This window comes from Ictidomys tridecemlineatus, chromosome 15, assembly GCF_052094955.1.
Source record: "Ictidomys tridecemlineatus isolate mIctTri1 chromosome 15, mIctTri1.hap1, whole genome shotgun sequence".
NCBI classification, from domain to species: Eukaryota; Metazoa; Chordata; class Mammalia; order Rodentia; family Sciuridae; genus Ictidomys; species Ictidomys tridecemlineatus.
The window spans coordinates 2,568,167-2,586,688 of record NC_135491.1 but is presented as its reverse complement, the minus strand read 5'-3'; the positions used below and the strand labels follow the sequence as shown (position 1 = coordinate 2,586,688).

Genomic DNA, 18,522 nt, shown 5'->3' with positions numbered 1-18,522 from the left:
CATCACCACCATCATCACCATCACCACCTCCATCACCACCATCATCATCACCATCACCACCACCATCATCACCATCACCACCATCGTCACCATCACCACCTCCATCACCATCACCATCATCACCACCATCACCACCATCATCACCATCGCCATAATCAACATCACCATCATCATCACCATTACCACCATCATCACTATCACTATCACCACCATCATCATCATCATCACCATCATCACCACCATCACCACCATCACCTTCATCACCATCACCACCATCATCACCACCATCATCATCATCACCACCATCACCTTCATCACCATCACCACCATCATCATCACCATCATCACCACCATCACCACCATCACCTTCATCACCATCACCACCATCATCATCATCACCACCATTGTCACCACCATCACCACCATCACCACCATCATCACCACCATCACCACCATCACCACCATCACCATCATCATCACCACCATCACCACCATTATCACCACCATCACCACCATTATCACCACCATCACCACCATCACCATCATTACCACCATCACCATCACTATCATCACCATCATCACCATCATCACCATCATCATTATCACCATCATCGATATCACTACCATCATCACCATCACCATCAGTATGCTCTTTATTGCTGTGATCAAAGTATCTGACAAACAACTTAAAGGAAGACAAACTTGCTTTGGCTCATGGTCTCAAAGGTTCTAGTCCATGGTCAGTCCACTCCATTGCTCTGGGCCTCAGATAAGGCAGAACATCATGGTGGGAGGGTAAATCAGATATAGCACCCAGGGAGGAGACAGAGAGCAAGGAAACAGGCCAGGGACAAGAAGTACCCTTTCAATGTGAACTCCCAGTGACCTGCTTCCGCCCATGGGGCCCAACCGCCTACAGTGTCCACCTCCTCCCAGTAGTCCATTCTGCTGTCAGTGGTTGGCCCACTGATGAAGTGAGAGCCCCCATGATTCGGTTGTTTCGCAAAGCCCCACCTCTGAGCCCTGCTGCCCTGAGGACCAGTCCCTCCACACATGAGCCTCTGGGGACAGTCACTGTCGTTAGCATCACCTTCCCATTATCATTATTTTCTCCCTAGCCCTGTCTTACCAAGCTGAGGCAAAATATAGGGTAGGTAGATCACCAACCTCCTCTCTTCCTCCTGCCCATCTCAACCACCTCAAGTAAAGACAGATGTAGGGATCTCAAATAAGTTTCCTTCATCATGAAAACCCTTCACACAGCATGTGTAAGTGTGCCCTCATCGGTAAGGGACACGTGTGTTTGGGTAAAGCCCCCTCCCACTTTTCCTAACCTGAATAAGGACACATCTTCTACACACAAACCTCCCCCTGTGTGTATGGAACACTCCAGGATATATTTAAAACCTGCACATGGTGCAAGGACTCCTGCTGTATGCATAAGGATCCTGTCCGCCCGTCTAGGCACCCTGCTTGTCTCTATAGGGACCTCTATAGGGACCTGCTCCACAGCAAGGGAGGACCCTGGGTAAGAATCTGGGAGTCTTTGCTTTAGCTTCAACAGTGACACTTGGTTAATGATGCCAGGGTGCCAAGGTCCTCCCCAGGACCTCTATTTCCCCAATATCCACGCAGCCCTAGTGGACTCCTGGGAGACTCCATGTGGGTAGTGGCTGGACCACAGCTGAGAACTCCCAAGGGAACAGCTAGGGTGGAGTCCTGCAGCCAGGGAGGGAATCCTTAAAATCATGGGCCGCATTCTTATAAGGACAGGAAAGGTGTCTGCAGAGACAGGTGGGGTCTTTAGGCAGGTGGGCAGGGTCCTCAAGTGGATGCCGAGTCCTTGTCCCTGTGCAGGTTTCCAGTACCTTCTGGAGTGGTCATACCCAGGGAGGTTTGAGTGCAGAAGCTGTGTCCTTATGCAGGTTTTACCCAACACAGACGACCTTTACCGAGAAGTGGGGGTCTTCATGACGAAAGCTGGACATGACCTGTACAACGCTGCGCAGACACTAGTGGCCTTTACCGGGACGCGGTCCTTCATAAAGATAAAGGGACCTCTGTCCTTTAGGGTGATATCAGTACCAGGGCCCCTCCACGAGCGAGGACGGCGAAGAGCTCGAGTCTGGCACAGTCCAGCTCTCCCGAGGCCCAGACTTGAGCAGCGCGGCACCTGCTCGCGGCGGCAGGTGGGAGCCGGGAGGGCGGAGCGCGGCGGCCTCCCGCGCCGCAGTGCGCCCCGCGGCCGCCAGGGGCAGCGCCGAGCCGCCCTCCCCCAATCTCCGCCCCCCGCCCTCCCGCTCGGCTCCCCGGGGCCGCAGACCCCGCTCCGCCCGCGCCCCGCTCGGCTCCGCGGCTCCCGCCGTCGCCCGCTGCCCCTCCCGGGGCCATGGGGGCGCCCCCGGGCTACCGGCCCTCCGCCTGGGTGCATCTCCTCCACCAGCTGCCCCGCGCCGACTTCCAGCTCCGCCCGGTGCCCAGCGGCTTCGCGCCCCGGGAGCAGGAATACCAGCAGGTGGGACCCGGCGCGGCCCGGCGGCCCGAGCTCCTGGGTCCCCAGGGAGCAGAGGAGGAGGCTGGGTCACGGTCCTGCGTCTCCGGGGTTGGGGCAGTCCGGACTTCGGGTACCTGAGGGAGGAGGAGCGAGGGCGCCCATACCTGGAGGCTCCCGGCGCGGGTGCTGGGATCGGCCCCCTGGGAGGGAGGGAGGGAGGACCGGGGACCCGGGCCTGGACCCCCAAGTCCCGAAAGGGAGCGGGATGGGGCTGCCTGGATTCCTGGTTCCGGAGACCTGCCTGGGAAGCCGGCCTCCAGGGTCAGCGGAGGGGAGGTCCACTCTTTGGGTCCTAAAAGAGGACCCCGCCCCCATAGGATCACAGCAGGTGACTGTGTCCCAGATAAGGGGGGACCCGAGAGAGCGGACCCGATACCGGTAGAGAGGAGGAAGGTCGCCGGCGGGGTGGGGGGGTGCCCTGTTCTGGGATGGGACTGAGACCCTTAGACAGGGAAGGGGGTTTTCAGGGCCGGGCAGGGAAATGAGGCGGTGTCGGGAGAGGACATTTCCAGTCTGCCCAGGACAGAAGGGGCGGGGGGGGGGGGGCGCGGACAAGGTGGGGGCAGGGACGAGGTTGGGTTTGGGGAACCCAGGGGCTGATAGACTTGGGTCCTGGAGGGTGGGGCTGGTGTGGGAAACCTCACTGAGGCCAGGTCCCTCTGGAAGGGAAAAAGAACTGTCCCCTGACCCAGTTTGCTTCAAGTGCTTGACTTTGAGATTAATGAGGAGAAAGGCTGGCTGAGCTGGGGACCCGGTGGGGGGCTGGGGGTCCTGGTGCCCCAGCATGGGTCCCAGGCCCTGCCTGTAGGGTCCGGACCACTCCCTCTGCCCTGGTTGCTTCTGGGAAGTGGGTCTGGGGTTGGGAGAGCTTAGGAGGAGTGGGGTTGCTGGAACCTCAGAGAGAGGATGGGAGCTGTGTGTAGCTATTTGGGTCACGGCTGGCACAGCCCTGAGCGGCTCCTCCTTGCCTACTCCACGCCGCCCCCTCTCCCCACCGAAAGGGACGCCATCCCCTCGCCCACAGCTACATTACACAATCACAACCCCAGCCCCTCCACCCACACCTGGACCTCCCCATCCACACCCACCAGGGGCTCTGGGGCCTCAGGCACCTCCCTGAGGGCTCAGAGGGGTTCTCTTCACCCCATCCTGTGAGTCAGGTCATTGCCAGGACATGCTGGCACCACCCCCCAGGACATTCTCCTCCCTGGAGAAGACCACCTGGGGCACAGGTGGATGTACCATCAGGGACTCAGAGACACACATCATATACACACCCCCCCAGATGTAGACACACACACTCATGTGCACATTAACACATATACACATGTACACATGTGTACATATACACACTCATGTACACACTATATGCACACCCATGCACACAAACTCTAGCTCAACATGCGCACTTGAATCACACTTACATCCATACACATCCATACTCACACATACCCTCCTGTGTGTATACACAAACACATTCACATATGCAAACACCTACATGCACACATGTACTAATTCACACTCAACACACTCACATGCACACTTGCTTACGAATTGACACCCTCACATACATCCTCATACACACACACACATACAAATGTTGACTGTGTCACTCATTCACACACACACACACACACACACACACACACAAACCCACAGATGATATTGAGCCTCCAGACTCAGTGTGAATGCCCACAGGTGTCTTCTGATCTGCAGGCCAGGGCACCTCAGTGTGCACACACCTCACACACAGGCATGCTCCAGGGTCTGTCTTGTGGCAGTCCAACTCAAAGACAAGCAGCCAGACTCACAGCCAGCAACACACACCGCACATGCTGCTCTCCCTCACAGACGCACACACCTCCAGTTTAGGGGACAGCCTCAAGAGCAAGGGTTGCTCCTGGTCCTGGTGCTGTACCATGTGCTGTGTGGCTCAAGGCACACCCCGCCCCACCCTGCACCTCCAGGCAGGTGGGATGGCACAGGTTGCTGGAAGCCCTGCCCACTGTGCCAACAGCCCTGCTATTCTGCAAGGTGGCTCCTGCTGTGTCCACGGTCTCTGCCTGCCTCTGGCCTGCCTGCCTCTGGGTCTTGCTGCATCTCTGCCCCATCTCTCTGCTGTTCTCTGTGGTTCTGCCTCCCTCCCTGCACCCCCCCCCCCCGCATTCTCTGTCCTGTCTCAGACTGGACCCTTGGTCTCCTCATCTTCTGCCTCGTCTCTGCATCTCCCATCTTGTCTGGCTGTGTCTGCCCCCATCTCTGCTCTGCTCTGCCTTCCTCTCCCAATCTCCACCTCTGAGTCTTGTGTGCACTCACGCTGTCACAGAGCACCCCATTCTGCAGTCCCTGGGTGACAGACTCGTGCTGCGGTGGGTGCGTGAGCTCGGCAGCAGGGGAGAGAGCGGGGAGAGGAGGGAGGGAGGCGACTGCCCTGGCACAGGACTAGGCACCCACCTGCCCTGCTCCCACCGTTCCAGGGCAACCTCAGCAGGTCCTCAGGACACAGAGGCTCAGAGAGGGGAGGGCCCTTCTGAAGGTCACGCAGCCATGGAGGACAAAGCAGAGCTGGACGTCCAGCTGAAAGCAACCCAGTCCTAGGTCTCGGAGCCCCAGCTGCCAGCCTGGGGGGTGGCTGGGGACCCCATCTTTCCCTTCAAACCTAAATGCCTGACAGGGAGGGGTTCCAAGTCCAGGACACGCCGGTGCCCTCCAAGGCTTCATGTACCCCTTCCCAGGCCCTGTTGCTGGTGGCGGCCTTGGCGGGCCTGGGCTTGGGCCTGAGCCTCATCTTCATCGCTGTCTACCTCATCCGCTTCTGCTGTTGCCGCCCCCCAGAGCCCCCAGGGGCCAAGAGTACCCCACCGGGCGGAGGCTGTGTCACCTGGAGCTGCGTGGCTGCCCTCCTCGTCGGCTGGTAACGGGGACCCAGGGCAGGTGGGAGTAGGGCAGGGCTTCCCCATGATGGCAGGTCTTCATCAAGGCACAGGGCACGAGACAGGTGAGGCCCTGCCCCCTCACCCTCCGCAGGGAGAATTCCCTATGCCACGGATGGAGGAGTGGAGCTTAGAATGGGAATGACTTTCCCCAGGCATCCAGCCTGGCAAGAAGTGTAGGTTAAGGGCTCGGGGCTGGTCAGGTGCCTGGTTTCAGTGGCCCTCCCATCAGGGAGCTGAGTGAAGTGATGTGATCTCCCTGTGGCTCAGTTTCTGCATCTGTGAAATGGGTTTTACAGTACCACCCACCTTCTGGGCATGGTAAGAGATGGGAGAGTGCCCAGGCCGCCCACTGCTGTCCTCAGTAAGTGCTAACTGGCACTAGCGATGCCATTCCTGACTCATTAGCATCCAACAGCTGCTGTGGCCTATCTCCTGTGATGGGAGCAGCCCAGAGCCCTGGCCTGCCCGCAGGGACACAGGCCACGTGATCGCAGCCACTAATTCCCTCTCAAGGCGGCTGCTGGCTCTGGGGTTGTCATGTCCAGTTTGGAAAGAGGAAGGGTCCAGGAGGGAGAGAAGGCCATATTTCAATGCCACAGGTAGGGGCAGGGCAGAGATGACCTCCCAACCTCCAGGAGGGACCCAGGAGCTTCTTCTGAGAACAAGCCCTTTACCAAGAGCCAGCCCCTCCCTGGCAGGCAGGGACAGCGTCCTGCACCCCAGAGCTAGCCAGCGGAGGAGGCTGCTTGGGTGGCTCCTACAGCCCACAGGGGCGAGGCTTAGAACTTGTCCCCCAGCCCTGGCTCTGCTGGCTTACTTCAGGGAGAAGAGGGTGTCTGATTGGGGGTGTGTGGGGAGGCTGGGTGTCCTATATCCAAGACAGCTCCTCAGCAGGCTCTCCAGATGGGGGTGGATGGGGGAGGCAGACAAAGGCCCAGTGGGGGAGAGACACGGCCTCAGCCCCCAGGCCTGGGAACAAGAAGGGCTTTGTAGGGCTTTGAACAATGGGGCGGGGGCACTGGGCGCCCATCCCAGGGACGGGTGGGAACTGGGAGGGCCCAGGCTCTCGCCCCTCCACTGTGGGACACTGACTGGGGGCAGGGAATAGGTCTCAGACTCAGACTCCACAATGGAGCTCCGTGTATTGGCCTGGGGGCACCGGGCAGGGACACCCCAGCTCCTGGCCCGTCCTCCAGCCCCTCCTCCCACATTCCTCTCCTCCCCTGCCAGCAGGCCAGATGCTAGGGTTATTGGGTGGGGTAGGGGCAGGCCAGAGCTGGGGAGAGGATGGTGCTGGGGGAATCCTGCAATCCCAGGAACCCCCAGGGGGCAGGGGCAGAGGATGTCTGGGCTCTATGGACTCCAGGGCGCGCTGAGAAAGCTGGACTCTTGAGGAGGATGGAGATGGGCGTGGGGCAGGTGGTCATGGGGAGGAGAAGATCTCTCACAGTGCTGGGTGTGCCCAGGGTTCTGCTCTGGGGAGGTGTGAGTTAAATCTGGGGGCTCCCTCCCCTCCACCACTCCACCCACCATTAGCATCACAATGACGTCCCTCCAGCTGGGGGAGTGAGGACTTCTCGTTACCTTGGCAACCGGTGGGGGCCCAGCCCGAGACATTCTTTCCCATGGCTGGCTGGACCAATGGGGTGGGCGAGGAGACAGGATAGGTGGAGGAAGAGGTGGGGCAGAGGGGTTACATGTGGGGAGACAGTGGCCCCCAGTGGGGTCCCAGACCGGTTGAGATTTCCTCTCCCTCCTCCCCCTCTCAGTGCTGGCATTGGCATTGGTTTCTATGGCAACAGCGAGACCAGTGATGGGGTGTCCCAGCTCAGCTCGGCACTGCTGCACGCCAACCACACGCTCAGCACCATTGACCACCTGGTGAGGGGGCCAGTGACTGGCCAGATCCCTGACTCACACCCAGACTGGTCCCCCCCACAGGAACATGGGACCCTGCACTCAGGGTCAGAGGGACCCAAACACAGACCCCTACCTGAGACTTGGGACTCGGGCTCAGACGGTACCGCAGACAGTGGGCCTCAGGCCATTGCTCAGCCCTCCCTTTGCAAACCTTGTGCCAGATCCAGAACTGGCCAGGACTAGACCCCAGATTCCCCAGATTCACGTCCTGTTCCAGGTCCAGGTCCAACTTGCAGCCCACACCAGAGGCCAAACCCTGGAGTCAGATCCAGGACCCCAGACCTGATCCTTGGCCCAAACGCAAGCCCAGGGACCCAGCCCTGCAGCCCCACCTCCAAACTTAAAGACAAGGGCACTTAGACTAGAGATCCCAGACTCAGGAAGGCAAATAAGGACCTCAGATCTAAGACCCCCAACTTCAGTCCAGTCCTGGGGCTGGGATTTACCCCAGCTCCAGTGACTGACCACCCAGAGCTCCCCTAAGCCACAGAAGCCCTCCCAGACCTCTGTGCTCAGTCCTCAGGTGCCCCAGACTCCTGCCACTGCTTTCTCCTGCCCACCCCCAGAGCCCCGCCCCTTGATCCAGCCCTGGAGGACTTCCTCCCCAGACCCGAGCCCCTCCCTCCCCAGGTGGTAGAGACAGTGGAGAGGCTGGGCGAGGCGGTGAGGACAGAGCTGACCACCCTAGAGGAGGTGCTGGCACAGCGCACAGAGCTGGTGGCGGCCACCCGGGGAGCTCGGCGGCAGGCGGAGGCTGTGGCCCAGCAATTGCAGGGGCTGGCCTTCTGGCAGGGAGTGCCCTTGAGCCCCCTGCAGGTGGCTGAAGATGTGTCCTTTGTGGAGGAGTACAGGTAAGAGGCAGGTCCCCGCTGTGCAGCAGTTCTCAAGCTGGGACCCCAGGGAACACCAGGCAGTTTCTGGAGACGTTTTGGGTTGTCACAACTGAGGGAAGGGGTGCTCCGGGCACCCAGTGGGTGGAGGCCAGGGAGCTGTTCACCGTCCTACCAGGCACAGGCTCCCCAGAAACATCCAGCCCCAAATGTCAATTTGACAAGGCTGAGGAGCCTCAGTGTGTGGAGGGGATTGGGTGACTGGGTCCCACCCTCGCACTCACTATTCCCCCACGGGCCACCACCCCCAACCACATCGTATCTATTCACTCTCCATAAGTTACTCTCCCAACTTGGTTAGGAGCCTACTCCCTCCATCTCCGTATGGCTCGGAGTTCAGCCAGCACATTTCTTCAGCACCGTGATGAGGGAGGCGGCCACCCCTGCCATCCCCAGGGCCACTGGTCCCCAGGGCCACTCGCTTGCCCCTGTGCAGGGAACCTCCTGTGGTGCCCCCTCACTGGACTGAGTTAGTATCTGCTGGTGCTGGGGACGGCCACTGGCACATAGAGAGCACTGGCAGTGGGTCAGTACAGTGCCAACACCCCTGGAGCTGGACAGAACAGTCAGGAAGCCACAGGAAGGCCTGCCCTGTCCTCGTCTAGACCAGTAAGAAACCATCGCACAGGCCAAGCACTGTAAGGTGCTGGCTGGGGAGGGCTCTGAGAAAATTAGACGGGAAAGAGGTTGAGGTGGGGACAGGCTGGGGGTCAGCACCAGAGGGCCCGGGAAGGCCACGTGGAGTAGGTGATGCTGAGGAGGCAGGGACCAGCTGTGCAGACCCCAGGGGCAGCCGCCCTTCCCAGCAGCAAGGAGGATGAGTTCTGTTGCTTTGTTCAGTAGGATTATCTCCTTCATTCAGGGGGAAGGGGCTGAGGTGGGAAGAGGTCCTGGGCTCCGGGTCCTGGGTGCAGACACGTGGGGGCTGAACAGGGTGAGCAGAGAATGCTGAGCAGCAGAGGGCAGGCGGCAGGCTGGCGTGGGCTGCAGACCAGGTTAGCATCTCGCCAGGCTCAGGGCCCGTGAGCTGGGCCTGGGCTGTTGGAGAGGGTAGCTGTGAGGACGTGGCTGGGATTGTTTCCAGGGAACATCTTGGGTTGGACCCTGGTGGAAGTACCAAAGTGCCCAGCATTTGAGAGTCCCTCGACAACAAGGCAGGCCCTGGAGGGAGAGTCAGGGGCAAGGGCTGGGAGGGCAGCCTGTGGCTCTGTGGGACGCGAGGAGGAAACCACTTAACATCTGGTGCTTCCTGTGTGTGGCTTATCTGTGGCCTCCCGGGCCCCACCCAGGCAAGTCCCGTGAATTACTAATGTTTAGCGATCCTTGAACACACTGAGAGCTCCCTCCTCGGCACCCAGGCTACTATTCAGGTGGGTCCACGAGCATGTCCCTCTTAGACCAACCACCTTTGCAAGCCATGCCGTTGTCTCCCAGCACGGCAGGGAAGCTGAGGCCAGGAGGTTCAAGTCCCAGGACAGTTACACAGCCGGTTAGCAGGCGGGCCGGGGTTGAGGCCCAGGTAGCCCCCCATCTATGCACCACACCCCCAAGTTCTGTGGTGAGATCCTTGGTGCTGGTTCCGGTTCTGCAGGGCTGAGGATGCAGGCTCAGAGAAGCCAAATCAAGTCCAGAGTCACAGACCTTGAGTGTGGGCCAGTCAGGGTTGGGTGCCAGGTGTTCACACCCTGGGACCCACCGTGCTCCAGTGTCGTGTCTACCCCCTTCACAGATGAGTGGGTGGTGGCTCATGGGCACTGGGCAGCAGGGAGGGCACTTGGGCCTCCTCCCAGGCGGGCCCGGGCTGGGGTGCTGCGGGGATGCGGCGGGCCTCCCTGGGTCCACCGCCTCTGCCCTTCGGCCCCCAGGTGGCTGGCCTATGTCCTCCTGCTGCTCCTGGAGCTCCTCGTCTGCCTCTTCACCCTCGTGGGCCTGGCGAAGCAGAGCAAGTGGCTGGTGGTCGTGTGAGTTGGGCAGCCCCGGCTGCTGGCACTTCCCACAGTGGGCATGGGGGGTGCCCCGCATTTCCCTGGCCGTGGGAACTCAGTCTCACGGCTGTAATGCAAGGGACCAGGGTCCTTCCACAGCTAGACATGCAGACAGAGGTGACACCGAGAACAGCCTTGCCGTGTGCCACACTATCGGGCACCTTGATCACACCAACAGTACAGATGAGGGTGGCCACTGACTTCTATTGAGGGCCACACACTGAGTCCTCCCTGGCCACAGTGGCCCCAGGAAGGAGGTACCAGTGGGCTCCAGGAACCCGAGGCAGAAGGCTGCCAAGGGGAGCCGCAGCACCCTGCTCTTAGTGAACAACTATTCTTCCTGGCACTTCATGGAACCCTCGTCACTGAGGCAGGCCGTGCTCCTTGTTTAACCGGGGAGACTGAAGCTCAGAGAGGCTGGGCGGCTTGCTCAGAGCCACACAGCCAGGGTGTGCTACCGCTGGCCTTCAAACCCAGTCTGCCTGTCATTGGAAGGGCTCTTCATCCTCCCTGCCCCAGCAGGAGTGGGAGGGAGGCCGGGGCTGCAGCTGCATTCTGCATACCACCATGGCGGAGAGTCCTGCTACCCACTCAGGCCCCCACTGAGCTTGGAGATGGGTGAGACACGGTGAGGCAAGGCAGGCCTTCAGTTCCACACACTGTAGTGCTCTTGCTGCTGACCCTCCACTGACAGGCCTGAGCCCACTCAGGGACCAGCCAGGTTCACATTTCAATCCAGGAACAGTCTCCACTCCTCTGCAGAGACAGGGCTGAAGGGCAGCTGATGGGGCTGTGGGTGACCTGGGCACAGGCCTGGTCAGCAGGGATACTGGGCTTTGCAAAATTCAAAGCCCAGGCAGTTGAGCTCAAAAGTGAGCAGTGGCTTCCAGGGTCCCAGGTAAGGTAGGCAGAACCTCTAGGAGGCAGGTTGCTGACCCGCCAGCCCAGACTGCTGTCCGTCTCTACCACACTGGCAGGTGCCAGCTGTTAAATCTGACGTCAGCAAACACTGTCCCCACCACCCCTGCTCCTCCACCCCAGGATCCAGAGCCTGGTGGGGGAGGGGTGGCAGCGATGGGATTTGGTGTGGAGGGACGGGCAGGGTGGAGCGGTTGTGAACCCTGAAACCAACGCCCTTCCACACTAGGATGACTGCTATGAGCCTCCTGGTGCTTGTCCTAAGCTGGGGCTCCATGGGCCTCGAGGCAGCTACGGCTGTGGTGAGTTCTGGGGCTCTACGTTCAGTCCTGGGGCAGGGGAAGCTAATGCATTCGCCCGAGAGAGGGCGTGGGAGACACCATCACAGTTCTGAGATTTGGGGGTGGTTTCCAGGGTCCTGAGAGAATAGAATGAAAAGGTTAGGATCTGGACCCCGGGTCTGAGGGAGGAGGCTGGACCCGGACCCCTGGGTCTGAGGGAGGAGGCTGGGCCTGGACCCCTGTGTCTGAGGGAGGGGGCTGGGCCTGGACCCTGGGTCTGAGGGGGGAGGCTGGGGCTGGACCCTGGGTCTGAGGGAGGAGGCTGGGGCCTGGACCCTGGGTCTGAGGGAGGAGGCTGGGCCTGGACCCTGGGTCTGAGGGAGGAGGCTGGGGCCTGGACCCTGGGTCTGAGGGAGGAGGCTGGGCCTGGACCCTGGGTCTGAGGGAGGAGGCTGGGCCTGGACCCTGGGTCTGAGGGAGGAGGCTGGGCCTGGACCCTGGGTCTGAGGGAGGAGGCTGGGCCTGGACCCCTGGGTCTGAGGGAGGGGGCTGGGCCTGGACCCTGGGTCTGAGGGGGGAGGCTGGGCCTGGACCCCTGGGTCTGAGGGAGGAGGCTGGGCCTGGACCCCTGGGTCTGAGGGAGGGGGCTGGGCCTGGACCCCGGGTCTGAGGGGGGAGGCTGGGCCTGGACCCTGGGTCTGAGGGAGGAGGCTGGGGCTGGACCCCGGGTCTGAGGGAGGAGGCTGGGCCTGGACCCTGGGTCTGAGGGAGGAGGCTGGGCCTGGACCCCTGGGTCTGAGGGAGGAGGGCTGGGGGCTGGGGGCTGGGGGCTAAGCTCTGTGGACTGTGAAAGTGGCTGTTTCTGGTCTGAGTGCCCCCTGCTTTCTCGCTCAGGGCCTCAGTGACTTCTGCTCCAATCCAGACACCTATGTTCTGAACCTGACCCAGGAGGAGACTGGGCTCAGCTCAGGTGATTCCTATGGTCCCTGCTTTACTAGGCCTCCCCATGCCCAGGCCTGCCTGGGATGGGTGATGGCTGTCAGCCTGTCCTAGGGGAGCTCAGCATGTGTCCAGGATGCTGTGAAGGCTGGATAAAGATGTTAGGATCAGGAGGAAAAGGGAGATCAGGAGGGGACAGCGAGGTCAGGAGGGGACAGGGGGTCAGGGGCATGGACCTGGGCTCAGGTAAGGACCTGGCTGCTGCAGTCCAGTCAGCTTAGTCTTCTGAGGGTCCCTGAGGTGGGGGTAGACCTTCGGCTTCCCCAAGGAGGGTTCTGGGGCCAGGCTCACAGCCTGCTCCCCTTGCCCCTCCCTTTAGACATCCTGAACTATTACTTCCTGTGCAACCAGGCCATCACCAACCCCTTCCAACAGGTGAGGGCTGAGGACAAGGGAAATGGGCAAGAAGGGACCCTGAATGTGGACCCCCAAGGGAGGAGGGCAGGGCTGGGGACTGGATTCCTGAGTTTAAGGGGTGGAACAGGGTGCTCGGGCCCAGGGTCCTGTGTCCCAAGAGTAGAGAGAGGGACAGGGGTATCACCCACAGGGTCCTCCTTCCTCCTGTCTTCCTGCAGAGGCTGACTCTGTCCCAGAGAGCTCTGGCCAATATCCACTCCCAGCTGCAGGGCCTGGAGCGAGAAGCAGTTCCCCAGTTCCCATCTGCACAGGTCTGCAGACCAAAGCGAGGAGGGCAGGGTGGGGAGGGGCCTGAGCAGCAGAAAGGACAGGTTGGATACATGGGGGGACCCAGAATGCAGAGCTGGGTAGGTCTCTTTAGGGATTGAAAGCATGAGTTGTGGGAGGAGCCTATGTGAAGGGGCGTGGCCTGAACCCACCTCTAGGGGCGGGTTCATGTGCTATGGGCGGAGCCTGTGGAGCTGGGCAGATGTCCTGATGAGTAGGTGGGATAACTACCTCCATTCCCATGGTAGAAGCCTCTGCTGTCCTTGGAGGAGACGCTGAATGTGACAGAGGGAAACTTCCACCAGCTGGTGGCACTGCTACACTGCCGTGGCCTGCACAAGGTGACTCCACCCCTCCTAGGCCCTCCTCCCCAGGGGAGGTCTCTCAGCCCTCATGCCTCTCCTTGCACACTTCCCACTGCCCCTGAGTGCAGCTGTCTACCCTTCTGCTGCTGGGATGTCCTCATCCATCCACCACAGTCCCCACTGCAGTAGATCTAGCCCCCACCCCAGAAGACACATCCTCCTTGGCCACCTTCTCCCACTCCTGACCTTCCCCTGAGCAGGGACGCCAAGCTCAGAGAACAGGCACGGCCTTCCCAGGAGTGTGCCATGCAATTCTGGAAGGTGCTTACATGAAACCAGGACATGCTAGGCACCTGACACCTTCGCACCAAAAAAAAAAAACGGGCCCAGAGTGCTGAGTCCATGTGCAACATTGCTAAATAGCGGAGCTGAGACAGGCTGCAGGGTGGCCACTGAGCCCCTGCACTGCTCTTAGGGAGGTGGGAACAGGGCTGCAACATGCTTGCTCCTTTGTGAAGGGAGGGAGGAGGATGGTCAGAGCCACTGCCCTCCACTGATGTGCCATGTGACCCTGGTTCCTCACACACTAAAATCAGGGACAAGGGACATCAGAGATGAGGAGGAAGGAGGGTGGCTCTGGAGCCCATGTTTGCCCCTTCCAGGCTGTATGACTCTGGGTAAGTGGCTTGTCCCCTGTGGTTTCCACTGTTTCCAATACTGTCAAAGGCAGCAGCATAATGAGTGTGGGCCCTGCTGGGCAGGGCTGTTTAATGTAAAGGGGAAAGGATGTCCTCGCACCTGACAGGTCCAGGCAGTGCTGCCTATGACCCTGACGGGCACGCCCACTGCAGGTGTGCAAGGTAGGAGCTCAGGCACATGCTCTTGCTGACTGTCCTCACCTCAGCCTCCCTCTCCCAAGTCCTGCCACCCTGCTTCTGAACCCATCTGGACTCCAGCCACCATTCCATTCAGCTGCCACTGCCACCAGATCCTGGTCTCCTCACCTCCTGCCCAGTGACCACAGGCACCTCCTTCCTGTCCCCTCTTGCCCACTCCATCTGTCCAACAGCAGCCAACAGCTGGCGATCCTTTCAACACATAATCCGATCAAGGCCTTCCTCCGCTTAAAGCCTCCCGTGATCCCCTCTGCACAAGGATTAAAAGCTGGGCTCCTTGCCCTGGCCTATGAGGGCCTTCGTGGCAGCCCTGGCCACAACTCTCTGGCCTCTGCCCACATCAGCCCAGCTGCCCATCATCTGCCTGGATCACTCCTGGCCCCTCTGCAGGCCTGACCGCTCCCTTGTGGCCTCCACCCAGGACTGCTTAAACAGCTCACCACCGTTTAAGTGACCTTCTTTGTCCTGTTTCCTGGGGGTCCCCAATACTTGGAGGAGGCCTAGCCCAGAGCAGTCAGTCTGCCCCTGCGGAGGAAACTGGGCTGTGCTGCTGGACGTTCAGGGCACGGTAGCTAGTGGGCGCTGTCATGCTAGGTGTGATTCAGAGTGTCACTCCAGGAGTTTCCCAGGTGTTCTTCTAAGGTAGTGACTGCAGACCCAGGGGACATTTGACAATGTGAGGAGACGAGTCTGCCTGTATAATTGCAGGAAGGGAGTAGAAGTTGGGGACACACTGCTCAACATCCCACAGTGCACAGGACAGCCCCACGTTAGAGAACTATCTGGCCCAAAATGCCAATGGTGCCCAGGTTGAGCAATCCTGGGCACAGCTGATGTCCTGAGCTCTGGGTGGCAGGGAGGAGGCTAAGGCAGGAGGGAAGGGCAGCTCTTGGGGTGCTAGTGGATATACTGGGCTGGCTTGGGTGCAAGGGTTCTGTGGGGAAATGGGATGGGGTGCAGGGCTCGTGCTTGGCCAAGGCTCAGGCTGGGAAGAGGCCTGTGAGCATGAAAGACCATCCACTGCAGCCCTCTAACAGGGGAGGAAACAGTCACAGATCCTGGGTGATGTGCGCAGAGTACATGGCCAGGCATACTGACCAGAAATGCAGGGTGCTCACCTGGGCTCTCATCCCAGGACTACGGTGTGGCGCTGCGCGGCCTGTGTGAAGACGCACTGGAGGGCCTGCTCTTCCTGCTGCTCTTCTCCCTCCTGTCCGCTGGGGCCCTGGCCACCACCCTCTGCAGCCTACCCCGAGCCTGGGCCCTCTTCCCACCCAGGTCAGCAGGGGAGAGAGGGCAGGGTCCTGGGGGAGGGGACAGGAGGCAGCACCCAGGGCCACTGCTGGGGAGGGTGTGGCCTCCTGATGGGTCCCCATCCTGCTTCTCTGCCACTCCCCACCTCATACCCCAGTGACGACTATGAGGACACTGATGATGACGACCCTTTTAACCCTCAGGTACAGACTCTAGCCTGAGGGAGGAGGCTGGGTCTGGTCTGCAAGGTCTGAGGGAGGAGGACTGGGACCTGGGCTCCTGGGTCTGAGGGAGGCGACCCTGGGGACCCACAGTACAAGCCAGGTTCCCACCTCCTGTGCTTTCCCCACCCGGCAGGAATCCAAGCGCTTTGTGCAGTGGCAGTCCTCTATCTGAACCCCTCCTCCCCGCCGGCCTGGAGCCTGCCTCCCCTCGACGGTGAGCTTCCCAATGCCAGGGGACCTGCAGCCTGGCCTTGGTGCTCCCCAAGGTGTCCACATGCTGGGTGGGTGTGCACCAGAGTGGCCTGTGGCCCTCAGCGCCTGGTCTCTGCCTCTCTGCAGCTCCTTCCCTGGCCGCAGGAGGAGACCCCATTAACCTGCCTGACTGGGCTCTGACCACTAACACTGATGGCCACGGACACCCTCCACAGGACTGTCTCCTGCTCTGGCCCCTGTGCCCCCATCTGTCCTCACCCCTGTGGTAGCTGAGGGGGCAGAGCAGGAGCCAGAGCTGGCAGGGGAGGAGGCAGGCAGACACCCAGGCCTCATCTCTGCTGCCAGTCCCATTCACAAAGGGACTGGAATGGGTGCAGAGACCGCAGTCTTCCTGCCCCTCCCTACCCCAGGGAGCTCCAGGGCTCTGGTCTCAACTTGTGGCACTAACTTGGAAAGGATTGATTTGAAATAAAAAGGAAGACTTTATTTTACAAGCAGCAGGGTCCTTATGTCTCCCGGTCCCAGATTCTGCTCCTCATTGGGCCGGGAGGACCCTTCCCTGTGGCTGCCAGGTGGTGTTCCTGTCCAAGCTCGGCAGCGGTTCCACCTCTAAAAGCCATAACCACATCCTGACAGGAAGAGAGAACACAGCTAGAAGTAGATTAAGTGTACGTGTGTACACACAACGGAAGACCAACTTCAAGTCCATGTGCAAGCACAATTAACAGTGCCCAGCAGCTTGCTCTGCATCCAGGCAAAACTTCCTACCCAGACAGACCAGGTTGGGGATCCTACATGTGTGAAGGGACAGAAGTATTTTGAGAGAAATCCGATTATTTTTATGTTGTATATCCAGGTGGTGGTGTTGGGAGAAAAACTTTAATCAAGATAACAGAAGCCCTGAAGGGAAAAGATACCCTATTTGACAAATCATAGTATGAAAACAAAATGCAGTCAAAAAACAAGTTTTTAATCTGCGAAACTCTGTGTGATACATACAGCAAAGAAATACATTATTCTCAACACATGAATATAATCTGCAAAAACTTCTATAGACAACAAAAGGCTCAATTTAAAAATTAGCAACTGAAGCAGGGCTCGGTGGAGCCTATAATCCCAGTGGCTCAGGAAGCTGAGGCAGGAGGATCAAAAGTTCAAAGCCAGCCTCAGCAAAAGTGAAGTGCTAAGCAGCTCAGTGAGACCCTGTCTCTAAATAAAATACAAAATAGAGCTGGGGATATGGGTCAGCGGTTGAGTGCCTTGAGTTCAATCCCTGGTACCAAAAAGAATAAAAAAGTTAAAACAAAATTAGTAACTGAGACGAACATTCATGAAACAGAGACATGTGAAGCAACCAGCAGCTCCACTACTAGCTATGAAATTAGAAACGGGTCCTGTCCTGGGCTGCCCAGGAGCTGCAGGAAGAGCACTCCAGCACACAGTGCAGAGGTTAGAACCACATCCTTTGAAAAAACGTACCCACTGATACATGAGAAAATCAAAACTGTGTAGACCCCCACCACCACCCAGCAATCCTGCTTTGGGGAATCAACTTCCAGAAAAAGCAGCACAAGCACTTAAGGACGTGCATCAGCAGCTGCTGGCGGCGACACTTTGAGCTGCACAGGAAGGCTCTCTGAAGAAAGCACTTCTAGGGCTTCTGGGGAAGCTGGTGTCGGACAACCACAGCAGAGGGCCCAAAGGCAAGGGGGGCCCAGGATCAAGGGCCTGGCTGGCCAGGACCTTCCTGTCCTGCTACTCACCTCCCGCAGGGACCTCAGTGGCCTCTTCAAGCAAAAGGGTCTCACAAAGCCGAGACACTCACCTCGGGTCTGACAGGTGCTCTGGGTTAGACCCGCACACAGGGAGCGGGAAAGGCGCGGCCACTCACGGAGTCCGGCTCTCGGTGCGGGGACCGCAGGGGGGACGTGGGCGGAGGACGCACGACTCGGTATGAGCTTTGCCACTTTCCCCATAAATCGGAATAATTATTCCGCCGCAAGAAGTCCGGTAAAGTCGGGGTGGCATCTGCCCTGCTAATGCTAACGACATGATGCGAAGCCTCTAAACGGGGTGGCAGGCCGCCGCGGGGCGCCCTCCCCCCGGGGGGCTGCCCAGCCGCCAGGGACCCAGCCCCGACGCCCGGCGGCCGACTCCCCCGGAGCGCCGTCCCCCGCCCCCTTCCGGGTGGAGGCTGCCCTCGCGCCCTTCCCCCGAGCCCATCCCCGTCTCCCGGGCTCCCACGTCACTGTGCTGTGAATATCTCACAGACCTCGTCACTCCGGTTTACTCCTCAGGGAAAACAATGGCTACCACAGGCGGAGTCAAAAAAAGGCTGCCTGCCAGAGTGACGGGCCGGAAACTCGGCCGCGGAGGTTCCCTCGGGGCCACCGTCCCCGCCCAGACTTCCGGCCTGCCGGTCCCAGCCCCCTCGTGCTTGCGTAGGCGGGAGGGCGGGCTCAA

General features: G+C 59.8%; 1 protein-coding gene and 1 long non-coding RNA gene across 10 annotated transcripts; one reads left to right on the top strand and one right to left on the bottom strand.

The window, feature by feature from the left end:
• Positions 1 to 2,289: 2,289 nt before the first annotated feature.
• Ttyh1 (tweety family member 1) lies at positions 2,290 to 16,553 on the top strand. Of its 9 annotated transcripts, none has more exons than XM_078031464.1 (14): positions 2,291 to 2,515; positions 5,290 to 5,468; positions 7,260 to 7,371; positions 8,041 to 8,261; positions 10,166 to 10,261; positions 11,433 to 11,505; positions 12,379 to 12,454; positions 12,803 to 12,858; positions 13,059 to 13,151; positions 13,416 to 13,508; positions 15,478 to 15,646; positions 15,780 to 15,825; positions 15,980 to 16,060; positions 16,186 to 16,553. In XM_078031464.1, exons 1-14 carry the CDS (start codon positions 2,390 to 2,392, stop codon positions 16,217 to 16,219), a joined length of 1,455 nt encoding a protein of 484 aa, XP_077887590.1. In that variant the 5' UTR covers positions 2,291 to 2,389; the 3' UTR covers positions 16,220 to 16,553. The 9 variants fall into 9 exon arrangements, with proteins under 9 accessions (XP_077887596.1, XP_077887590.1, XP_077887589.1 ...); XM_078031467.1 differs by having other exon boundaries at positions 2,292 to 2,515; positions 15,504 to 15,646; positions 16,186 to 16,323; XM_078031463.1 differs by lacking the exon at positions 15,780 to 15,825.
• A 455-nt stretch (positions 16,554 to 17,008) lies between these two features.
• Positions 17,009 to 18,490, bottom strand: LOC110597174 (uncharacterized). The gene is made up of 3 exons (XR_005731514.2): positions 18,332 to 18,490; positions 17,885 to 18,101; positions 17,009 to 17,332 (listed from the first exon to the last, which is right to left on the bottom strand). It is a non-coding gene; the product is annotated as an uncharacterized LOC110597174 (long non-coding RNA).
• Positions 18,491 to 18,522: the final 32 nt, after the last annotated feature.